This window comes from Heliangelus exortis, chromosome 26 (genome assembly GCF_036169615.1).
Source record: "Heliangelus exortis chromosome 26, bHelExo1.hap1, whole genome shotgun sequence".
Lineage (NCBI taxonomy): Eukaryota > Metazoa > Chordata > Aves > Apodiformes > Trochilidae > Heliangelus > Heliangelus exortis.
In genome coordinates, this window is record NC_092447.1 from 2,266,564 (window position 1) to 2,290,939 (window position 24,376).

General features: G+C 48.2%; 1 protein-coding gene across 2 annotated transcripts in view; it reads left to right on the forward strand.

Annotated features, from left to right (window-relative positions):
* Positions 1 to 2,482: 2,482 nt before the first annotated feature.
* Positions 2,483 to 24,376, forward strand: part of POU2F3 (POU class 2 homeobox 3) — a 41,438-nt gene continuing 19,544 nt past the window's right edge. The window contains exons 1-4 of one of the 2 annotated variants that reach the window (XM_071768886.1): positions 2,483 to 2,768; positions 7,004 to 7,057; positions 7,812 to 7,880; positions 18,671 to 18,705. In XM_071768886.1, coding sequence (XP_071624987.1) covers positions 2,483 to 2,768; positions 7,004 to 7,057; positions 7,812 to 7,880; positions 18,671 to 18,705 — 444 coding nt within the window. The remainder of the gene's footprint in view (positions 2,769 to 7,003; positions 7,058 to 7,811; positions 7,881 to 18,670; positions 18,706 to 24,376) is intronic. The other variant, XM_071768887.1, reaches the window with a different exon arrangement.

The following is a 24,376-nucleotide window of genomic DNA, read 5'->3' on the forward strand; positions in this document are numbered from 1 at the left end:
CTGGCACCGAGGGAAGGTGCAGTTGGCCCGGAGCTCTGGTTTAAATCTTTGCTGCTAGGAAAAATCGGTGGGGGATTTTGTAACATCCTTCTGCAGTTCATGCTTTCAGGGCTCATCCAAAGCCCACAGTCCATAAATCAAATACTATCTGCACAGTTTATCTCTCTCCAAGAGGGGAATAAAAAGAGGCAGCAGGGGTGGAGTAACACATCCATACAGCAAAGATGGGAGCAGATGGAGCATTCAGTGATATGGGGAAAAGAAAAAAAAAAAAAGGCAGCAGCATATCTGCTGGCTAGGATCATCTCATGACAGAGCTAGAGCAAATCTGGCTCCACCTGGAGAAGGTGGTCTTATTTCTGCAGCAGAAAGGGGTGATGATGCTGTGATTTCCCCCTCTTTTTTTATTCTCTCTCTGAGCAGAGCAGAGGTGTTTTTGAGTAGCCCAGTGAGGAGGGTGTCTGGTCTCTTTGCCTGCATGGCACATCACTGACACCAAGGGTACCCGGTAAAGGGTTTTGTTCCCGCAGCCTTTTGGGAAGAAAAGCACCGCAATATTAATTCTTTTCTCCCTGTTGTTTCATCGACCACTAAATAATAGAAAAAGCAGATCTCACCAGCTGGTGGCTGGAGGTTTCCCAGTTGATTTGGCAGCTCCTGCAGGGCCAGGAGAGGGCACTGCGGCCCTGCCTATGGCCGGGACAGCATCCCCGCCAGGAGGATGCCCGGGATTCCGGCCGGCTGGAGGGGCCATCCCCTCCGGGGAGGATCTGCCTCCCTGGGGCTCCGGGACAGGCTGCTCGGCTCGGGAGCAAGGAGAGAAAGGTCGGTGTCCAGTGAAACTGCTTACTGGGATACAAAAGATGCTATGATGTAGGGGGAGGGAGACTGCCCGTGGTCCCCAGCCTTTCCATATCCCAGAGACCCTTCAAGCTGGTTGGAAAGCATCAGCAAATCTGTATTTGGTGCAGTGGAGACATCTGATTTTGTCAGTCTTCATGATGAAAAAAAGCCAGGTGTGGGGGTCATGCTGAAAACACTAAAAAACTGTCCAGCAGCTGCCCAGGAACAGCCCGAGGATCACGGCCTGAGTGGCTGGGGCTCTGCCACAGGTTCAGGATCCGTGGCAGGAATCCAGCCCCTCCAGCGGCTCGAAGGGAGCAGTGCAAACCATCCCGTGTCACCTTTCTGCTTCCTGGAGCAGCTCTCAGCGCAGCCCACAGAAATCTCCCCTCACACCCTGTCCTGCAAATCTTAGTCTGACCCGGAATTCCCCCCCTCCTCTCCGTTTTCCCCCTTTCCCTTTTTCGTCCCGTTTTCCTCCACTTTTTCCTCGTTAGGATTTTTCGTTTGACACATCCACCTTTTCCTGCCCTCTCCTGAGGATGCCCTCTCTGACCACGCCAGCTGCACTGCAGCCCCATAACGTGAGACTGGGTTGGAGGTGAGGCTCGGAGAACCTTCCCACCCGCCCACCCATCTCTTCGGAGAAACCTGTCTTTCCAGGGAGGGAGAGCAGTATGTGGGAAAGCCGAGAGCCCTGGAACGTGAATTATAGCCAGGGAGAGATGAATGTGTGATAGCTTGTACCTGGCAGCTACCAATTGAGCGTGTTAACGCTTTCAAGGAGGGGTTTAAGCTCAGGTGCTTAAGGCAAGTGTTCCTGCTACCCCAGGCCATGGCAGGGTCATCAAGTTAGTCCACAGCAGTGCCTGGGTCCACCAGGGTGAGTGTTGGGCCCTGAGCATAGGCTGAGGAGCTGGGTTCTGGGAGCTTCCTACCATGGAAGCCAACATTAGGGGATTTATTCCCTGGCTTCCCTGGAAGCCAGTTAAATATTTCAGCTCTAAATAACATGGAGGAGGATGAAGAGGCTGGCTGCCACTTTTCTTGTCTTCTTGAGGGACTGATGTACTCAATAGAGCACAAGTGAGGAAAGGGGAATGAAACCCCATGTACTGATCCCAGTCAGGGTACCTTTCTGCTCTTCACTTCCCTTTTTGTGCTCATGGTTTCCTACAGCATCATTCAGGATCAGGGCAGGCCTAGGGGCTGCAAAGACTCGGCCACACAGGCTGTTCCTGTAGCTCACTGAGCAGACCCCGGGGTTCATTAGGGAGGCCAGGAATGAAGTGAAGGGACTGCTCACTTGGAGGGGCTGTTCCTGCAGCTTGGACACCTTCCCTTCTGGGTGCTGGAAGCTTCTGCCCAGCCTGGCTCAGCGCCTGGGCCTTTCTTACCCACTCACCCAAGGGGCAGAGCCAAAAGCTTTATCCACCGGGGGACAACTCATCCCTAGGGCTGACAGCCGAGCCCCCCGCACAGCCCCCAGCAGGGCAGGTGCTGCGGGGTGTATCTGCAGCTGAGGGCGGGCAAACCGCCTTCCTTCCTCCCTCCTTCCCACCCCACCCCACGCCCTGGTAGCAGCGCTGCAGGGTCTCATCCATTCCCGAGTTACTAATATGCAAATGGGTGCTTTTGCATGGGCCGGGCGCCAGGCTGCTGGGTGTCAGGGCACCCGAGGGAGCCGGAGGTGGGGCGAGGCGTGGCGAGGCTCCGCATGCTCACCTGGCCCTGCATGGCAACAGGCAATGGAGCTCTAGGTCCCTTCGGGAGCGGACCCACGCCCGGTTTGAGAGGCAGCGGGTGGCAGAGGAGGGAGGGCAAACTGGCAGCCCCTGGCAACCTGGGGCTGACGGCAGGAGGCTGGGCGCACCGCGGATTTCCCTCCACCAGCAGGATGGTGAACCTGGAGTCTGTGCACGCAGGTAAAGAGCTCTTGAGGAAGGATCGGGGCTGGAGCTCACCCCGTAGCTGAGAAGCGTGGAACTTGGGCAGGAAATGGGATTGCTGTGGTTCCTCTGACCTTTCCTCCCTCTTTCCCTCTTCTTTGCTCCTGAGGGTGCTGGTACTGCAGCCGGTGCCTGGGTGAGCACGCACATCCCTGCTCGGGGATGGATGCTGCCCTGATCCGATTTAGGGGGCTGCCAAGCCATGCCCACAATGTGGGCACGCTGCCCTAATGTGGGCCAGGGAGCAGCGTACAGAAGTCTCTGGGGTAGCTGGAAAAGGGGCATTTAGTGCCTGACCTGTGAGTCCAGTGGTTGGGATAAAGCTGCGAGGAGTGAGAGGGGATAAATTCACTGAGAGATGCAGCAAGGGTGAAGGGAGGTGTGTGTGAGCATGAGAGAGAGATGGGACGTGGGTTGGATGGAGAAAAGCTAATGACAAAGAGGGAAAAGGGGGGAGAAATGAATGAGAGGGGAGCTGTAGGAGGCTGGGTTGAGTGAGGAATGAATGAACACGGATGCTGAAAGAGAGGCTCATTCCAGGGGGTCTGACCCAGAGGTACAGCTTGGGTAGTCTCTCATCTCTGAGGAGATCTCCCCTCTGGGATTAGCTGGGGAAAAAGAGCAGTCTGCCAAAGCTCTCAAAGCCGTGCTGAGCTCCCACTTGCACCAACAGAGTTTATCTTCTGCATTCAGCCCAAGCCTCTATGCTTGAAGGGAAGGATGGTGTCCTTGGGTGTGCTGGAGCTGAGGCTGATGCTGGGGTAGGAGCAAAGTGTTGGTGACAGTGAAGGCCAGATCCTGACAGCCCCTTCTGTGCCAGGAGCAGGCAGCAGGGCACTGGGGGTATATGGGCCAGGTGTGCTGCTAGTGACCTGTCTCTGGTGCTTTGTGCAGCAGGACTTGAGTCGTGTTGTCCCCAGGTGTGGACAGGAGAGGGTGGATATGTCCATCAGTCTGTCCCCAAGCCCATTTCCTTCTCAAACCTGTTGGCAAGCTGCCACAAAGCTCAGGCTTTTGGTGGTCCTGCTGTGTAGGGGAGAGACCTAGGGATCCCTGCCCCTGCATGAGGGCTCATAGATGGCAAGGGCTCAGAAGGCAGTGGCAGTGCCATCACCTAGCACAGTGCCAGCCTGCAGAGGACCAGCAGATGTGGCCATAGCCCCTGCTCTGTGGCTGGGCTGCAGCCTCCCATGGCTCTGGGACACCAGCAGCCTTTCCATGGCCATCTGCACCCCACTGAGCTCCTTGTGCCAGCCCCGGGGAGGGCAGCCCCTGGCTCTGGCCAGGAGGAGGGGCTGCGGGAGGTTCGTGGTGCGTGAGCCCGACGGGTCTGAGCACCTGTGCTGGGTGTGCTTGATGTGTGTGTGTGTGTGTGTGTGGTGTCTCTTGGGGACACATCCCCTGCAGGCTCTGACCCACCCATCTGCCTTGCTTGTGGGCGACTCTTTCTCCATGAGGAGATTCCACAAATCGATACCGTGCCCTCTGTCAAAGCATCAGATCCGGGGGGAGGGTTTAGCTGGGAGCTGCACGGAGCTGGGTCACCTTCCCTTCTACCAAATCATCCCACCCTTCTGCCTTGTGAGTTTAAGGCAGACTTTTTGCAGGGCAGGAGGCCAGCCTGGATCCAAACGTGTGCCAGAGCCCAGCACTGGTGCTGTTTCACCCTGGCACCAGGACCCTGGACCCAGTCTCAGGGTCCCCAAACAGCAAAGCCTTGCAGGAAGGTGCTGGCAGAGATGAGCTCTTTCTCCCCTCTCTGAGGAGCTGAGGGAGATGAGGGTGGGCTGCTGGGGCTCCACACATCCTTCTCCCTGCCAAGAGGGTTTCCCTGCAGCAGAGCTTTCCCTGGCATCTACCACTGCCTCCTCCTCAGACATCTGGATATTTTGTCTCCAGAGGGGCTCGGGCACCTAAAATGCAAAAAATACAATAGGGTCCAGGTAAGGGCCTCAGCCAAGCTGACTTCACCCTCCACCAGCTTTCCTTTTGCCTTTTAAAGCCATCAGGCTGGTTTGTTCCTGTGCCCATGTCTGAACAGCACTGAGGAACGAGGGCTTGGGAAAGCTTTATTTGCTGACACCGTTTGTTTCAGCAAAAATACAGATGCAGATATATCCCCAGAGAAGTGCCTGCACTGGTATAGCCTCTTTGGTCTGGGTGAACCAACCAGACTACCCCTACTCCAGGTATGTTTGCTAACTGAGGTCTAGCAGCACATTTTTAATATGGCCCATGCCACAGTGGCGGCTCCTAATGGGTCTGTGGTTAGCAGCCAGGCAGTCCTAAGTTGCATTATTTTTCCCAGAGATTTTTTTTTTCCTAGTAGCCTGCTTATTCTCTGTATATTGCCAGCCTAGCAAAGCTGTATGGTGGAGCCTCCAAGTCTCATAGCCTGGTTTGTCTTGAGAGATTTTGTCAGGTTGGGGTGGAGGCAGGGGGAGTGTTTCAAATCCAGGTGCATCATCCTGGTTTATAGGGTAGGATTCCTGGGTGTCAATCAAAAGGTGTTGCCTTTATCTTGGTTACATTTATATCATATTAGAAAGTAATTCCTCCTCCTTGTTCTCAAGGACCTCTGGGAGGATAACTGGTTCTTCACTGCTGTCCATAGGTGTATAAAAGCTGGCCAAACCACTCAGATCAAGGTCTATTTTATCTTCCTGGGTTGTTTGTTGGTTTTACCCCCCCCCCAAAAAAAAAATAAAATCAACTTTTATTACACTTATGTAATAAAAATGTAATAAATATATGTAAATTTATGAAGAGAATTTGAATATTTGTGAAAATAAAGCTCTTCTGTTCTATGTATGAGAGAATCACAGGGTATCTTGTTATCTCCTGACTCCAGGGGGAGGTAATTTAAGTGATGGATAGCATGTGATATGTAATCAAGCCTAACTGCAATTCCACCTTTCCTCCCTGCCCAGCCCCTGTTATAAACAGCAGAGGGGATGAGGCTCCCTCCTGCCAAAGGAGGAGAGCTTCTCCTGCTTTGCTTTTGTGGCTTCCTCTCTTCTGCTCTTTTACTCAGTGCCCATAAGGGGCTGCTTGGTCTCAGGGATTAGATAATTTTCTTTCACCAAAATGTTAATTCATTACTTGAATAATGAATCCTGCACTTTTTTTTTTTTTTTTTTTTTTCCTGTTTTGCAAATTTGCAGACTTTTTGAATAGAGCAAGCACCAAACTTCTGCGTGTTTTAAGTTTGGGTTTTTTTTTTTTTTCTTGCTCTGTTTTATGAGAACTTGGCTTTTTTTAAAAAAAATACGTTTTGGCAGCAGGCAAAACTTTGTGCTTTGTAGATTGCCTAAGTTAGGGTCCCTTGGCAGTATTACAAGACAAGAAGTTGTTTATAGCTGATGATAATTACTCTTCCTGCAGTAGAAATGCTTAGAAGCCCTGCTAAATGTTCATCTCTTAATTGCAGCAGGTTTATTTGAAGGGGAAAAAAAAAATCCCACAACTCTTTCCTCTTTCCCCTCACTCCTTAATATATTTTTAAAGAAAGTTTCTGAAGTACATGAATGTTTCTGCACTCCGTGTCTGATGTAAAATCTTGTGACTTTTTTTCTGCCCTGGTGGATTTGCTGAAGAGAAAGTAAAGAAAGGTAAACAGTTTTGGCAAAAAACAGCAAATAATTGGCTATTTGCAGCATGGAAGTTTTAATAGGGGGAAAAAACCCCAAACCTTGGACATGCAAGCAAAGAGGGCCTCCTTGCTTCAGTGTGAGTAGGAAAGGGAAGAAGGTATAAAAACTGATAGGGTTCTTCTCACCCTTTTGGCCATTTGGAAATAATAGAAGGCATATATAGGAAAGAGGAAGAGGTTTGCATGATGCCTTTAAGAAGCCTTCCACCTGCCTTTTCTACCCCAGCAAAACCACAGCAAACACTGGCCCAGCTTCCACACTGTTGTTATTCCCCCATGCAAATCAGATGACTTCTGTGGCCAGGATTGGCTGCAAGAAGCACATGCAAATCAGTTGGTGCTTCATAAAAAAAAAAATGGGATTATATTTTTATTTTTTTTTTCCCCTCAACTAGATGGGAAAGTGTTAAAATTCCCGTGCTGAGGGTAGAAGAGCATGAGGGGGTGTCCATCTGTATTTGAATATTCTTCCTTCTTTCACTGCTGTGTACTTGGCCAGTTTTTAAGCAGGAGATGAGGGGTCTGGGGTAAAGTTGACCATTCCCACCTTTTCTTTCAGCTGTCCCCGAAGGAGAACGTGGCCCTGGGTGTGGTGGAGGTCATCACTTCAAGGGTAAATGACAAAATGTATTGGTGGTGATAAGGATGGGGGGGGGGGAAATGCCCAGGACCTTAATTGCAAAGCATTTTTCTTGCCCCTGGGTTGGGGGCAGTGCTTTGGAGCACGGCAGCTGCTCCGTGGTTTGCAAGGGGTGTGAGCATGGTAAATAGTTTGCAAATAGGGATCGGATTAATTGAAACAACCCGAGTTTGCTGGGGAGTGAGAGGAGGAGAGGGGCTTTGCCTCCTTCCTTGAGGGCATCTTGCTCTCTGCTTTGCACAGCACCGAGCAAGGGCCGGGCTGGACCATCCCAAGGGACAAGGAAAGGATGTGGGAGAAGGAAAGGGAAGCTGGGAGGGATCCTCTGCCTCTCCAGGTTTGGTAGAGGATGGTCCCTAACCGAGGGCCCCACCAGCTGGATTGGGAAGTCTGCATAAAGTCCTGGGGAGAGACTGGGAGGGCTCCCGGGGGTTAAACCACCCCTCATCCTCTGGGCTGGAGAGGAATGATGAAAAAGGTGAGAAGACAGCAGCAGATTTGGGAGGGGGGAAAGGAATGAGGGGGGATGCAAAGAGCAACAGGAGGGAAAGTGCATCCTCGGAGCTGATGAATATTCTAGTGCCTGTATGTTGAGGAATCAGAAATTTGAAAGTCTGATGGTTTTATTATAATTACACATTCATTTGTGCTGTTTAGTGGAAGCCACATGTGCCTGTTGCCTGGGACTGTGACCTGTTATTAAAATCAGTTGTGCCTCCTTTTCCAGAGATCAAGATGAGCGGTGATGCTGCAGATTCCACAGACACCAGGCATGAACCTGACCAGGTGGAACCCGGTAAGGAGGGTCCAGGACATGGAGGGGGGGGGCAGGGAGGCACCCTGAGAAGGGAAGGTAAAGAAAAAAAGAGGGGGTGTGTGTGGAAGTTTCTGTCTGTGCTTTGCTTGACTCCTGTTGTTGCTACATTCTGCTCCTCCAACTAGCCTGGGAGTTGATCAAGAATGTGCTCTGGGCTAGGATTGTGTTGGATCAGCATGCAAGATCCTTCTGTAACAGCAGTGATTCTGTGTGTGGGGCTCAGTAATGTCCTTCATGATTTTAGCATGGAAATACACTCACATCTTGCCACTGAAATAGTTTTGGTCTGCTCAGTGTAGCCCAAGCAGCTCTTCATTTTACACAGGGTTTGTGTCAGGAACATCTCCTTAGACAAAACTCCTGGGGGCTAAGCCTTTTTTTGGCCATGCAGAAAACTGGGAGGGACTTAAGGAATAATCAAAGCCAGCTAGGTAGTTCCAGCAGAAATTTATTGCTCTTCATCTTGAAGCATTATTGGGTTTCTCATCTCCACTCCTCCCACCACCTCAGACTCTCCCCCCTCCATGGCTGGAAGCCCGAGCTTTCCTTGAATATGGAAAGCTGAAGAACAGGGTGATCCTTTGAAGATGATAGCAGGTGTTGGCACTATTTCTGCCAGGTTACCTACCAACTCCTGCATTGCCACAAGGTGTGACAAACACCCCAAAAATCAGCTGTGTATTTCATGGCATTGCTGCTGCCTGCAGTGGGCTGGGAATGGGATTCATTTCACCCAGACCCTTGGTCAGTTTCCTTCTCAGGCAAATAAACAGCAATAAGAAATATTTGTAGCACCCACTAAGCATAACAAAGGAAGGTTAATAGAAACCACGAGGTTCATCTGTAGGTTTTAAAAATAAACAACTTATAACACCAAAACTGGTAGACAAAATGGAAAAGAATCATTGTTCTTTGACTAACGAAGAGCCCTAAATTTTGGGAGGTGTGTAACAGCAGATTAGAACTTGACGTGGAATTATTTTACTGTTTCTCTTTTACTTCTGTTGTTGGAGTGAACTTAGGAAACAATGAGGTGTTGGTAAAGCCAGAGAACTCTAGCAGTGTTCTAATGGGACAAAAACTACCCCTTTATTTACACCTTACACCTAGGACTAGAAACCCTCTGTGCTCTTTGGCTGTTACACTGGGTTATTTGACATAATCTAAGGTAGAGATAAAATCTGCTTCTATTCATGTCCATGAACTCTGCTTGACTTTGGTCAGGTCAGCTTCTTCTCAGGGTTTTCAGCTGACCCTAAGCTGGTTTTATGCTAAATGTAGCAAGGAACATGTCCCCAACTTTCCAAGCTCTTTCCAAAAGACCCTTCGAGCTGTCACAGGGCTTTAAGTTGGGAGGCAGAGTTTGCCAAAATGCTTTGTGCATCTTTGCACACAGAGCTGAATCCAAGTTAGGGAAGGCTTTTGGGTTGGGTTTGGTATTGGCTGTTACTAGATGGAGTAGGAGACTCTGGATGCTGCTGTTTCAGGCACTGGTGTTAAACAGGTGAGAAGCTGACACCAGAGTTGATTGGATAAAATGTTTTTCAGTTTAAGCTTCCCAGACAGCTATAGCACCTCTTTCTAGTGGTAACTGAGAATAGAAAGCAGAGAACTGAAGTCAATTTGCTTTAAAATAACAAAAATGTTTGCACCAGCATTAGCTCTGCACTAGGAGCCTTCAAATCAAGCAGGGAAATCAGAACAAGTAAATCTCCTTCATTTGCAAAAGAGTGACACTTCCCTATGGACTGATACAAGGAACCAGTTTAAATTTTATTTTTTTTTTTTTTTTTCCCTAATGCAGTTCCCGTGACTGCTTGATCTCTTCAGGATCTCCTGGGATCAGCAGCTCAGCCCTAGGAGTGCTGAGAGGCACTGCTCTGATTTAGGAGATCCCTGTGGGGCTGTCAAACAACCCCCAACCCTCCTGCTTCACCTAAAACCTCTTAAGCATCTTTGACTTTGGTTTTGTTTTTTTTCCCCCCCTCACCTCCCTCTTTCCGACCTTTCTGTTTATAAACAACAAAGCTCTTTTTGTCCTGAACTTCCCTGGAAGTTTTTATTTGCCCTTATACATGTTGTTGGAGGAATATTTACTGCAGCACCTAATAGTTCAGTGTTTTGTTTACTAGCTTCTTGTGGGAAAATCTGTTTTCCAAGGAGTCATTAATTGAAGACCCATTTCCTAAGGAATCGGACCAATCCACACAGCTCCCTGGGAATCTTGTTACCTCCAGAGGAGAGGGCAGCTACCAAACTAACAGTATTACAAAGAATGGAAATCCTTCTAGGTGCATATTTACAAAGGCCTTTCATCACCAAAAGATGGAGACTGGCTCCAAGGGGAATAAAAAAAAAGAAACAAAAAACCAAAAACTAAGAGGGAGTTGGGTGCCAAGATGCTTTTGTAAACCAAGCCCTTGATCTAAAACTGATGCCTAAAGATCTGATGGGAAGTGTCAGTAGCAGAAGCATAATCTCATCCTTTCATATCTCTGCCAATTCTAGGCTAAGAGGGGAAAAAAGGGTAATTTGGGACATAAGTGTTTAAAATAATTGTGGGCCTCTTTTTTTTTTTTTTTTTTTGAGAAAATTTTCAAAATCGTTCATCTTTCATAGGCAGCTAGGAAAGTTAAGCTGTTTTTTTTCTTCTTCTTCTTGTTTTTCATGCACAACAATTTAATAAAAAACACTTTGGAGATTTTTAGTAAGGTGTTCTCCAAAAACCCATGTTTGATTCCACACACTCCTGTCTGCTGGCTGCAGCGAAATTTTGCTCTTTACGAAAAGCTTTGATTAATAACAAATAAATCCTCAGGAATATCACCTATCCTGCCCAATCCTGGGGAACACAAACCTTCCTTTCCTTTAACTCTGCTGGGTTTTATCACAGTGGGGGGGTGCTGGGGACAAGGCACGAGTTTCTCCCATGAGGACTATGGGTGGGATTGCCTTCCCCCATCCCCCAGGAGCTCTCTGGGTCAGTCCCAGTCTGAGCACCAGGTCACCCCTCCAGCCTTAGGGTCCTCTTTACCCTTCCCTCTCCAACACTTGGCATGGGGTGGCTGTGCTGGGCTGGCAGGCAGCTCTGCTGACTCCATGGGGGGTAATGACAAGCGTGAGTTTTATGCTTGGCTCTAAGCTCTTTTCATCTTTTTAAACTGATGAAAGCCATGCCAGCAAGTTCTGGGTTGATTTTTATTATATATATATATATATTTTTTTTTTTTTTTTTTTTTAATGGGAACTGTGGGGGCTTGGCACTGCAGAGTGTCGCCCCTGGTCTTCCAGCCGAGAGGCAGAGATCTCCCCCTTCTTGTGGTTTATCTTAAGCCCTCTGTATCTGATGCAACAAAACGCTGAGGTGGGACTTGCCTCTGTCTGTCTGTTTGTTTGTGTCAGACACTTGTTCCCCGTTTATCTCCTCGATCAAAAAACAGGTTACACCAAGCAAAGCTACTTCCCTTTGATTTCATCTGTTGAGGCTATGGGGGGGAAGCCAAAGCTTTAACAAAAGGGTGATAGGGAAGCTCTTCAAACACAACCATCGGTAACTGAATAGCTGCAGGCACTCTGAACATCTTCCCTCCCCACCCTGGAAGCCGGGGAACTGGCCAGGGAGCCCAGGGCGGGGTGTGCAGTGGGCACCCCAGCACCCGGGGAGAGGAGCTGGGGTGTGGATGTGTGGGTGCAGGATGGGACAGCCCTACAGCTGTCCCAGGACCAGCTGGTATCACTCCCTGGGACACAGGGGTGGTTGCCTGACCCGGCAGCTTCACCCTCCTGGGTCGGGTCTGGGCTCTGGAAAAGGGGCAGAGGAGTGAGGGTTCATGGAGTGGGATTGTGGAGACAGAAAGGTGGGCACTTGGCAGGGTTATCTGACCCTCACAGCTTGGACAACCTCGCTGGCTGCTTTAGGAAGCAATCAAGCAGATATCTTCTCTCTAAGAATAAGAAAGACCCTTTCCTTTAGGAATTGTCAGGGTTGGAAGGGACCTTTTAAGATCATCCAGGTCCAAACCCCCTCCATGGGCAGTGACACCTCCCACCAGCTCGGGTTGCTCAGAGCCCCGTCCAGCCTGGCCTTAAAAACTTCCAGGGATGGATGAGGCTTCCACCACCTCCCTGGGCATCCTGTGCCAGGGTCTCACCACCCTCACGGGGAAGAACTTCTTTAAACCCCAAGGAAATGAATATGTCAAGGAGATATGATGCATCTGCTCTGATGGTCTTGCCAAAACTCTCTTTTTGAGGGGATACTCTTTCAAAGGTCATTCTTCTCCCTCTGTACCCTCAGCTTCAGCCAGCTTGTGCCTGTGGAAGGATGCAAGCATGAGGCACCTTCCTTTGCTGCAATACACCTCAGGTTCCCTGGTAGTGGGGACAAGAAAGCAAGGGCAGCTCTGAAACTGAAATTTCCCACAAAAGCAGAGGATCCCCCCAGTCCTCTGGCTTCTGCAAGGCATTAAATCCATAGGGAGAAACAGAGATCTTGTCTCAGGGTGCCCCTGTACAATCTCAGTTAAGTGTCTCTCTGTTCCTCAGCCCCAAAGTGAGGCTCCTGATCTCTTTTCCCACCTTTTTCCCAGGGTGTGAGCTCTTTGGTGCAGGTGCTGCTCTCCTGAGGGATGGGTTCAGCTCTCAGCAGAACAGAGCCCTGAGCTCTGCTGGGTCCTGTTGGGAAGGGCTGTTGTTTCTTGTGTTCCAACCATCTGGGGAGGGTCTCCTGCTCTCTTTTAACCCAATGATGGCTCTATGGAGGCTCCAACCTCTGTGCCAGCTTTTAGCTTGGGCAAAAGGAACTGTTCACAAGCAAGGGATGTCAGAGCAAGGGCTGGTGTAAGATGGAGGGTGCTCAGGCAGTGATTCTTGGGACATTTCTTGTTACATTCAGCAGGCAAGCCAAGGAATGCACAGGCTATTTTTTTTTTTTTTTTTTTTTTTTTTTTTTTTTACTTTTGCCTTCTGTTGTTACCTCTTCAGATCAGTCTGGAAAACGGTTGCCAGAGTCTTTTGAGGAAACTTGGCCTTCCCTGGCCCCACACTGAGCCTTTGCTCTCCAAGGCAAGCTCTCCCTCGTGAAACTTTCCTCAAAGCCTCCAGGATTTCTCTTGTCTCTTCCCCCTGCAGCTATGAACAGCCCCAGGACAAGTCCCAAATAAATAAAAGCAGCAGCAGTTGGGCTGGAAACAGCTGGTTACTATGGCAATTGGGCCTGCTCAGGATTTGCATAAGGCTGATGATTTTCATAGCACAGCCACATTTAAGGCAAGCAGGAGAAATTTCCATATTCCCAGCTCCGAGTCAGTTGGGGCGTGGGGGAGGCCAGGAGGGGGATATTTGAAATTCAAATGAAGGTGATTAGGGTTTGAGGTTGGGTTATTTTATTTTTTTTTCTTAAACATCCCATTATGGAAGAGGATAAAAAAGGATGGGGAGGGGAAAGGGGAACAAAAGGCTGGTTTGACTTGAATTAGAGGGGCAAAGGAAGAGCTGGTCTGATCTCTCTCTTGCCTCTGGTCTAAGAGAAGAGACTTGCCCTCTCCCAGCACCTGCAGGTGAAATGTTTTCCGTGGGAACAACTGCTGCCCTCAGGTTTCCTTCTGGAAACTGCCCGAGTCTCCCACACTTGTTGTCCTGCTTTCTCCCCCTGCCCCACACGAAGGGTACATTGCACCCAGGGCTGCAGTGGGACTGGAAGATGAGATTTCTTGGAGGCATTGCTGACAAAGGGAAGATGTTTTCATAACCCACAGGTTTCCACCCAAATGAAACACTTGAGTCTTCAGTGAAAGCTTCCCCTGGAGTCTGTAACCACCTGACTTAAGTCAGCACAGATTCACTTTTCTTCCCAACCTGCCTCAGCTTTCCCATGGAGATGCTCCCATGGTTTGCTCTGTTTGTGTCTTTAGAGCAAACAGTTGCCATGGAAGTTGCAGTCCTACCTAGAAAACTGCTCACACCTTCCCTTGCTCCCTTTAAAAACCTCTCTGTAAGGTAAGCCTTGGCAGTAGCAAACCCCCCAGCAGGGCCTGTAAGCTTCCAGGTGCCCCTGGACACAGCTGGAAGGAATTTGGGAGAATCACTGAAGTGGAGAGAAGTGATTTAAGCAAACTGCTGCCACCCAGGCCTCTTCCTGCTGGTCTGAATGCTGGCAACAGTAATGAGAGGGCTGCTACTTAGTATTTGCTTGAGTTTCCAAATTGAATTGAAATTCTGAGGAGTGAATTTGATGCTGAACATCTTGCTTAATAGAACCACATCCCTCTCAGTGCAGGTGAGCATTTTGCTTCATTTATAGCATGTGGGTCAAGTATTATTTGTAGTTGTAATTGCTGCCACTCTACCTGTTCTTAGGTAATATTTTAACTTCACATGCTGTCTGAGGTGAGAGATTTGATTCTTGTCTCAGTTAATGTGAACATGCTGATTTCTCAGCTTGCAGTAAATACACATTGAAAAGCTCTGCATCTTGTCTGCTTTATCAATCTCTGATCCTGTTGTGCTTTTTTTTAACTGGAGTGCTAAATTCTTCAGGATAGGTGAGATTAATTTTAGATATTCAATATTTTGAGGCTGAAGTCTGACCTGCACACCACGGGCTCTTTGTAAGGTGGATGATGAGAATGGGTATCTCCAAAAGGTGATTTATCTCCCTGCCCTCTATCTCAGGGGTGAGATGAATTGCCCTCTGGGAGCTCCTGCTTCTTCTCCAGGGCTGTAAAGGGAGCCTAGAGCAATTGGCTCAGAATTAGACACCTAAAAGTTAGACATCTAAGCCCAGGCAGCTGCATCCCCTGCCTGGTGTCTGCCTGGCACTGTTCCTCCATCACCATTCAGCTGTTCTGGATTTCCCTCCCAAATGCACGCTGCAGAAAAACTGATTCCCTGTGGGAATTCCCCAACACCTGTTGGAGATTGAAATCACCTCCCGATTCCCTGTCCCTTCTGAGATCAAACTGCCAGGTGAATTAAGTGTGGTAGCTGGGTGGGAAGGGGAATAAGGAATAAGGGGAAGAAGGTTAGCTCTGTGTTTGTTGTTGGGTGAAAAGCCACGGGCAGCTGTCACAGCCCGTAGGTGACATCTGCATGCTGCTGCATGTGTTTGCTTTGCAAAGATGAAGGCACACTGCAATCTTGATTTTTTTTTAATTTTTTTTTTTTTTTTTTTTCTCCCATTACGGTACTTTTATCCTCAAGTGCTGGACTGGCTCGGTGGCTTCCAGTGGGAACCGTGTCAGTTCTGATCGAGCCTTTGGTTTTCAGGCACAAACTCTGCTTTCCGGAGGGGTGGGGGTGAGGAGCAGCGGGTGGGGGGGAAGCTGCCCGGAACTGTTCTGCTGCTCCCATCCCCAGAGAAACCTCCCCAGGCAAACTCGCACCAGATCTGATGCCAGTGCTATGCAAAACAGCTGCCAGGTGAACCAAGGAGAGCAGCAAGGTCCTCGGCTGCCGTGCTGCGAGGAGCCGGCTCAGCTTATCACTGTATTTTTTTTTTTTTTTCTCCCCCTGTCCGGAACACCCATACAAAGGGGAATAAAAGGTTGCTCGGTGGGGAACCCTGCTGCTAGGGATTCAAAGCAATCTTTCCCCATTTAAAACCCAGGGCTGCCCCCGATGGATGGAATTTAAGGAGGGGAGGGCTGCATCCAGCAGATGCTGGAGCCTTTGGATCCCCTTGTGTCTGGCTGGTCTAGCAAGAGGGAAGTTGGCTGTTGTGAAGGTCCATTGAAATCGGTGGAGTTCTGGAAGTTTGCAGCAGCTGAGAATCTGCTGCCACTTAGGCTTTTCTTTCTTTTTATCTCCTGGAGCTAGAAAAGATTAAATCTGAAGTGCAGATCCTCATTGTCTGAACAGCCTGCTCCTTTAAGGAGAGAAATTGCAACTTCAGTGTGAGGCCTGATGTTGATAGAAATTGGAAGGAAGCAGAGTCTATTTTCAAAATATTTTTAGGAAGTGTAACTGGAAGTGGAGAGTTGTTACCTCTATCACACCCAAACCTTGGCTTGCAGCTGGAATGATTTTAATTTTGCTTGGACACAAACTTCTCCAGAAACAGAAAAAGATAAGATTTGTTTGCAAATAAATCTCTGCACAAACAGTCACCCGTCCTGCTGAGAAGCTGCCGAGATTTGTGTATCCAGCTCCCATTTACATAACCACTGGGAGCAGAAATCACCTCGCCCAGTTTTAAATATCTCACTATTGGACATCTAAGTCTGAAGAAGTTGCCCCTGGGTTCCTTTGTAGTCAATAAAGAGAAATACTCATCTCCAGAGGGCCATTAATCTCAACTTAAGATAGGCGTCTGAGATAGGTCAGATGAACGGCCTCTGGAGGTGCCTATTTCTCCTCCTGTCTACCAAGACAGCCCGGGGCAGTTATCTCAGACTTAGACACCCAAGCTAGGAGTGAGTTAATGTCAATCTCCATACATATTTGGATGCTCCACTGTCACAAAATACCTGGCTGAGGTGTTGCTGAACACCCCTGGTGCTCTGTGGCAGGGCCGTGGAAAGGAGCAGAGGGCAGCACTCAGGTAAAGCTGTGTCTGACCTTGGAGGGCAGAAAGGGAAAAAGAAAAGCAGAAGTTTGTCAGCTGCACGTGCTTGTTCAGGGTGGAAAAAGGGAGAGATGGGAATCTTGGAAGAGGAGGGAGAAGTCGGGCCTGGCGTGTGGAGTGAAACTCAGTTCCTGTTCTCAAGTTCAAAGTTTTGGGGTGTACGGGGAGTGACTCAGAGCCAGCATCACTGGGACCCAGGGATTTCCCTCAAGGTCTTTGAATCTTGCTTCATCTACACCCTGCATCTGAACGTGAGCGAGTCTCTCGCGTCCAAAAAACCCCAGAGAGGATTACCTTTTCCTTCCTGTTCTATTTTAGCAACTGGGAGCTTTATTTCCTCCTCCTCTCCTCCTTGCCTTTCTCCCCTTTAGCTACTGCCTCTAGATTGCATCCAACCCCCCCCCATCCCCGTGGGTTTCAAAGGTAGAAACTGCAGGCCTTGAAGATCCTCCCGTGGTCCTGCTCAGGTGTGTGGATGCTGATTGTGATCTGCTATTAACACTATCAGCATTCCCAGCCTTGGAGCTGCAGTTGTTGTTGGAGCTGCAGTTGTTGCTGGAGCTGCAGTTGTTGTTGGCTCTCAGGGCACAGAGCTGGAACACAATGAATGAACCAAATTCCTTGAGCAGGAGCAGCTGGAGTGAGGTGGTCAGGGAGCAGATGGGTTGGAGCAGGGAAGGAACCTGGAGGTTGGAGCAGGGTCAGGGATTACATGGGGGAAGATGAAGGCATCTGCTGTTGGGAAGAGAGGAAGCTTTGGGAGCTCTGAGAGGGGGGAAAAGTCCAGAGCTGGATCTGACCTGGGATGCAGAAGGTGAAAAAACAGAGATGTCAGAGCAGAGGGCAGCAGCTTGTTCTGCTGTGAAATTGGGCTCTGGGATTGCTTGCTAGGGAAGACCTAAAGCTCAGGCTGACAAAAGCAGCTCAGTTTCCACAGTCAGTTCTGTTAACGTGCTGCAGATTAAATCTCCAGAGCTGTTTCTAGATAGCAGCAGTCGGGGTTGCCATGAAATTGTTATCACTGATTCTAAAATATTTTGCCATCTATGAATAATTGTAGCAAGCGTGCTCCCTCTGAAGATCTCCAAGGACCATGCTGATTCACCTGAGAATATTCTGTGCATGGTGCTAAGGGGAAGAATGCATGTTAGGCTAGAACAGAGGCTTGTTCAGCTGCAGCAAGCAAGTCAACAGGAGAATTGGACTTGCACTCCTACCTGCACAGCCTCTCCTAACAGCTTTCCAACTTTTTAAAAGAGAGGCGTGAACTATGGAAAAAAAATAAATTAAAAAATGATGTGTTGAAGCTTGATCAGATCACAGGGCTGTGCTTTATGGGGAACGTTATCCTGCAAAAAAACCAGAGGAGGCAGCCCTGGGGGCTTGTGCCAGGGGGATGTGAACGGTTTTAAGACTATCACAGACTCAGTTGGACTGGCAGGGACTTAGGGAATGGATTGCAAAGGGAAGGGGTTTCTTGGGGTTGCCTTTGCAACTGAAGAAGCTTCGTGGAATCCCTTAAAGCATTCATATCTGTGGAGAGTACAACCTTTCCTCTGTGATGTTCTTGATGAATTTGGCAGGTGTGATGGAGGAGGGGGGGTGGGGAGGGGAATGTTTATCATCAAAGGGGAATGAGTGAGGGCCTGTGCAGTACCTTCAGGCTGAAACCTGTCTGATTTTCCCCCTGTGCCTGCCAATCTCTTTTGGAATCAAGGAGACGCCTCTCGAGCACAACCCCACGGCACCCTCTGTTCCTTTGGATATCCCGTGATTACTCAGTGCCACATAGGTTCCTGAAGATCCTTGGTTAACAGCCTTGGCCACCTGTTTGCTGGCCTCTCCCACAGTTACCTCTTGGTTGATGGGCCTTGGATTTCCCTGTGGATTTGTAGCATCCTTCAGCTGACCTCTGCTGGAATCTCCCTTGCAGTCAGTGAGCTTTTCCCCACCTTTGCTGTGTGCTCAGCTATCTCCCAGGCAGAAGCACTTCTGTTACACTTGATACCACCCAGCATTGCAAAAGCACCTTCACATTTCCATTGCTGCATTCACATCAGCTCCACCTTCCTCACTCTTTCCTTGCTTTTGCAGTAAGCTGGGCCAGCAGTGTGTCTTTGGTTGTGTTTATTCTGAGTTCTGGAAAGTTAATATATACAATAACTGTCATTAATACTGAGATCTTTTTCTGTTTGTTTCATTGTAGGGAATGAACAGAATGGGCTGGACTTTAACAGGCAGGTAAGAAGCTCCCTGGGTTACCAGGTATTCTCCTGCTTTCTTGATTTACTGTTTTTTAATTGCTCATCTTGCTGAGTCCCAGGCAGCTATTGCTAAGAGATAAAACTGTTGGGTCAGAAACTACCATTAAAGAGACCACATAAGATCTTCCCAATCCCATTTGTGGGATAGAATGCCAGATTAAACTCCTGGTTTCCAGGCCTTCCTGTTTTGTGGAAGTTCAGTTAATTATGGAATTTCTCTAAATCACCATTTGCTTGAGGCTTTTTCTGGCTTTTCAATTTTTTTCCACTGTCACTTAGAAACCAAGAGGGACCTTTGTTACATCAACAAATGTGCAAATCCCTCCCTCCATAATTGACATGGTTTGAGGTCTCTTGGAGGGTGTAGGTCAAGCCCAGACCTTCCTGCAATGGATGATACCTCTTGACAAGACAATGGGGAAAGGGACAGCAGATAAAAGATAATTGCAAATGAATGTCAGAGGACCAATGTCTTTGGGTTTGCTGTTATCCTCCTGCTTCAGGCACCTAAAGCAATGCCTGTCTGATAGAATTCCTGGAGGTTTTCCTATGTGGGTCTAAGAAATCCCTGAATCTTCCATCAGAACTGCAAGGGGAGGAAGGTGACAGCCCTGCAGAGAGTCCAGATCTTGAATCTGCACAGCAAAGTGAGAAAATGCTCTCTTCGTCCAGCATTGAGGATGGCTGTGGCCATCAGGGCAGCTGGGCTTGGACCTTGGAAAGGAGAAGAGAAATTCTAGAGAGCTAAGCCCTGCTCCCAGGGAGCTAGAGCCTGGCACAAGAAGGAGCTGTGACTCTGCAGGATGTCAGGAACACCTGAAGCAGATATTGTCTCTCCTTACAGCACAGCAGTTGTACAGTCCCTGACTTCAAGGGTTGTGATCACTTGTAAAGCTCCCTGCTAGCAGCAGCTGGGCAGCTGAAGCTTCTTACTGTGACTTTTGTGGCCTTCAAGGTTGCCTTGGTGGCTCTTGTCTGGCAGATAGTTGGTTGGTTTGGCTGCCCTGGTTCTGGGTGGGTTTTAACTTCCTATCAAAGGTGTCTTAACACTTTCAGCCATTTCCCAGGTTTTTTGGAATACCCAGCTGAAAAGAAAAAGCCTTGTGTCTCCAGCTCTGTGGATTGCAGAGCCCAAAGCAGAGGCTTTCTACCAGCCAAGAGAAGAATCCAATCTGCTAGTGATAAAAGAAAATTCCCTCAAGATAGAAATAAGCTGTGAAAGTGCAAGTGTTGCATACTTTTCCTATGGCAACTCCACAGAGATGTTAGAACTGGAAGCTGGGCTGAGGTTAATTGAGGAAACTTAATATTGAGTGTGGTGAAGCAGGGCTGGCTTCAACCAGCTGATGGTTTGATCCATTCTCTTCAACATCCTAATCCTCTGCATGCCACAAAATGGATGTTAGTGAAGTCACAGGGACAGACAGCCTGGCAGTCAGTAGGATTTGGGCCCCGGGTTCTTCTTGTTCTCCTTTTAAAAAAGAGACTTTGGTTTTATGACAGCTTTTTTGCAGCATTCACTCCTTCCCCCCAAAAGGTGGAAAAAATCTGTTTGGTTTGTGCCAACACATCTGTTTGTCTAACAGGGACAAACCAGACTGGGGGCTTACCAGCCTTTAAAACGATATTTTGATAAAATGTTGATATTTCTTTCTTAAATTTGGTGCAATTCCTCCCCACTTCCCCCCAGGGAGAGGGTTGTGGCAGTCCATGGGATGGACACAGCTCTGTGCAGGTGGCTCTTTGTCTCCCTCTCTTGGCCCTCTCCAGGCCATGTAGACTTGAGCCAGTGTAGTTATTTTTGTTATTTTAAATAAGAATGAGCCCAGATGCACACAGGTTATACACTCACATTTTGGGTTGACCTCAGCTATTGGTGAATTCATCTTCAATTCAGCAAATAGATTTCAAAGGACTAGAAAAAGGAAGAAGGGAGATATGGTAATATCAAAGTGTTTTTATATGAAAAAAATCAGGTGTTGAGCTGCTTCATTAGGGGTGGAGGTTGGTGGGTTTTTTAATTTTGGTTTGGGGTTTGAGGTTGGCTTTGGGTGGCTTTTTTTTTTCTTCTTTCTTTCTTTCTTTTTTTCTTTTTGTTACCTTGCAATTCAAGTTTTCAAACCGAAGCCAGAGGAGTATGGCTTGAAACCCAACTCCAAACCAAATGCAAGAGCTGCTGAGCTCTCTTTAACTTTATTTGGAGTGCTGGATGCTAATCTCTTTGAAGATCATAAATCTCACATCATTTAAACCTCTCCCCCCGTCTTTGTAGATGGCCTACATTTCAGTTCTGTTTCCCTCCCATGTTCTGCTCCAGGCGGGAAGAGAAGGGTGGAGTGACCTGGTTAGACCCCTTCCTTGCCTACCAATTCCCTGCTGTGGCTGCTTTCACCCTGAAAACGGGGAGGAGGGAAACTCTTGTGGAGTTTGAGGTTTTCTAGCAGTTTGTGGGTCAGCCCTCTGCTTTATGAGAAAGCTGCCTTCTGATCCCTCAACCTATTTGGCAAACATTTCTCCCCCTTTCTTCTCCCCCCCCTCTCCTCTTAAACTCTCCTCCCACCTGGATTCAGCAGTAATTTGTATGTGAATGAGAGGGAAAAGGGTGTGTATGGAAAAAGAAGCATCTTCTGCCTTGCCTATCTGGTTTGGCTTTTCATTTAGTGAGTCTGATGCTGATTGTTTCCTGTTTATATCAAGGGAAATGCAAAGAGATAGTAATAAACTTTCACCTTCAGTGCTGGCAACATGAATAGGGACATCTGCTTTTTGATGGTTTGGGATTGTGTCCAGAGCATTTCAGGGACAGAACTGAGTAACTCTGCAAACGTGGCTGCAGAGTCTTGGCACAAAAGGGCAGCGAGTGGGATCAGGAAAAAAGTGGGACTGAAAGTGTTGAAATCAGAACTTTTCCTCCCTGTAATGTGCTGCTCCTCTTCCCAGCCCTTGTTTGGTTTATTTCCCTGATGGAATACACAGCAGTCAGAAACACTGCCCTTGTTTGGGTTTGTAGGTGGCTCTGAAGAGAGCTCTTCTGGAGAGCCAGGTAATCCATCCCGGGTCTGGCATCATCCCTGAGATAATCTTGCCTCCTGGAATACACAGATGGAGCTCAGGCTGATGGTTTGGGGAGGCAACCCAGGGCTTGTGTGCAGGGGCTGAGTGTTCCAGCCCTCCACAGCTGGAGGAGGAAACACACCAGTGCTGTAGCACTGATTTATTTTTTTTCCATCAGGGAAAATGTGTAGGACAGTGTCATCTGTTGGTCCTTGCAGCAGTCTCAGAGTGCCAGGGAGGAATAAAGGCTCAGACCTTCCTCAGATTCCCAAAGGAGGGAATGAGAGGTCATCTCCAAGCCCTTTCATGCTCTCAAGAGTCCAGTGCTGGTAGAGAAGATTCCTCTCTTGAAATGAAGCTGGAAAAGGATGTGCTACCAGTGCAGGAAAGGCTTTGCAGGATCTGCTCTGTTTCTAAATATGTCATGCAGTTGCATTCCTAGGAAAAAGCCAGCCCTGGCAGACAGGCTGTCATTTGTTTAATAAGAATGTCAGGTTTGATATTTGTATCAATGCCAAGGTGATCCTGCCATGAGACTCGACAAGATTTGAGACAGACAAACAGGCACTGGCAGGTGTGAGCAGCCCAGAGCTCAGCACAGCTTGGATTTTCCCATTTGTTCTTTGTTTTACACCAATCAGGGGATATCGTAGGGATGTATCTCTGTCTAACAGATCTCCTGGAAATAGGATCTTGGGATGGATTTACCTGGGAAAAGGAGGTAGCTTTGAGATGTATTGCTTGGCTGGGAGATATCAGCAAGGGACAAAATAACAGGAGCACAACAAAATATGGAAATAAATATGCAGTTGGAGTGGCCTCCTGTTTGATGTGCACATGAGCTCAGCACTTGCATTTGCACACCAGGTCACACACATTGCCATGTGCCACTTTTCAAAATCTCTCCCTTTCAGTGCTCAGTCAGCAATAAATAACTGAGCTCCTTAAGATTCCCAGTCAGCAGGACCTGAGTAGACTTTTTTTTGGCTAGTTGAGTGTGTCTGTTAGTGTATCACAAACCAGTAATGATGGATGGGGTCTGTTAAAAAATTCCTCCTTTCCAAAACCAAGCCAAGGGTCCTGTGTGTTCCTGTCCTGCTCTCTGTAAGAGATGCCAAAGGGGTTCCTCTCCCTCAGGACCTTTGTATCTACCTCATGTCCCTTGCCCTGTCCATTGTGCAAAGGAACTTCAACTTTTGAAGTTTAAGTAAGGTTTTCAATAGTTGTTTTTAGGATATAGAGTGAGTTGTCTCAGGCCTTCACAGCTGGTGTCCTGCAGACACACGACAGGAAAATTCAAGTGGTCAAACTGCATCATCCAAGATTTAAAAATCACTGCTTGACTCTCTTTCAGTCCCATTAATAACACTCTGACTTTGTTTGGTACTTTCCACCCACATGTCTGAAGATACTTTGCTAATGAATTTAGCATCCCCGTGCCTCCAGAAGGGAGGGAGGTGTTTCACTCTGTCTTACAGGTGAGGCAGACACAGACAGACTACCTGGCTTTCTCAAAGATGCTGAGCACCACAACTGCAGTCGAAATCAGTGGATGCTTTATAGGACAGTTGCCTGTGGACATTGAGGTATATTGTAATCCAGGGACCTGCTCCCTCTCAGAGCTGGGATATGGACTCAGATGCTCTGATTCATAGTCTTGTGCTCAACCACAGACAAGTTCTTCCTCCCCTCCATCCTTTTGAAGGTGGAAAGAAGGGCCTAACTTGCTAGGTAGTTTGTTATTAATATCTGGGATGCAAAACTCCCTGCAGATTTAATTTTGCTCAATCAGGGCTTCCCTCCCCGCAGGGATCTCTCTCATAGTTTTTCATTCCACTTTGGGTTCCCACCTCCCCCTAATCTCATGTGTTCCCTACATGTCATTTCTGTTCCTGCTTGGCTCTTCCCTGTGGGTAGTTCAGGTTTCAGTCTGCCCTCCAGATTTCCATCCCAGTCCTGTTTTGCCCTTCTCTCAAGGGGAGATTCACATCCTGCTTCCTTCTCCCCTCTGGGGATCAGTTCAGATTTCACTCTCTCTTCTCTGCATTGCTCCAGGGGATCAGCCTAAGTCTTGCATCTGCTTTTCATCTCTTGAGCCTTCACTAGCTGGAAATCAGCCTGGCTGTCCGTATCTGTCTTGACTGACACTGGATCTAAGCTGAGCACTGCCTTGGCCTTTCCTTTTGAAGTTGCCTTGCTCTGTCCTAGGGACAGACTGATTGCATAAATTTGTATGTGTGCTGATTCTTCATTGAAATGCAGCCCTTTGGGAAAGCATCAGAGAAAGCCCTGGCTTGAGGGGAAGTCCTCTGTTTCTATATCTGGCACTGCTTAGGACAGATATGTTGAGGAACCTCTTCTTCAAGCTAGTTTTGTTCTGGCACCTTGCAGAAGCTCTCAGAGAGCTGCTGGGAATGAACTCCAAAAGAAGGCAGTGAGTCTCCGGGGAAGCTTCTGAGGGAAAGGGGGAAGTAAGGAGGAAAAAGTAGGAAAGTATTGAAGACAGGAGGAAGAATTTGGCCTTTTAAATTTTTTTCTTAAGAGGTGGACTGAAACCACTGAATTAATTTTATTTTGGTCAGTCACAGTTGAGC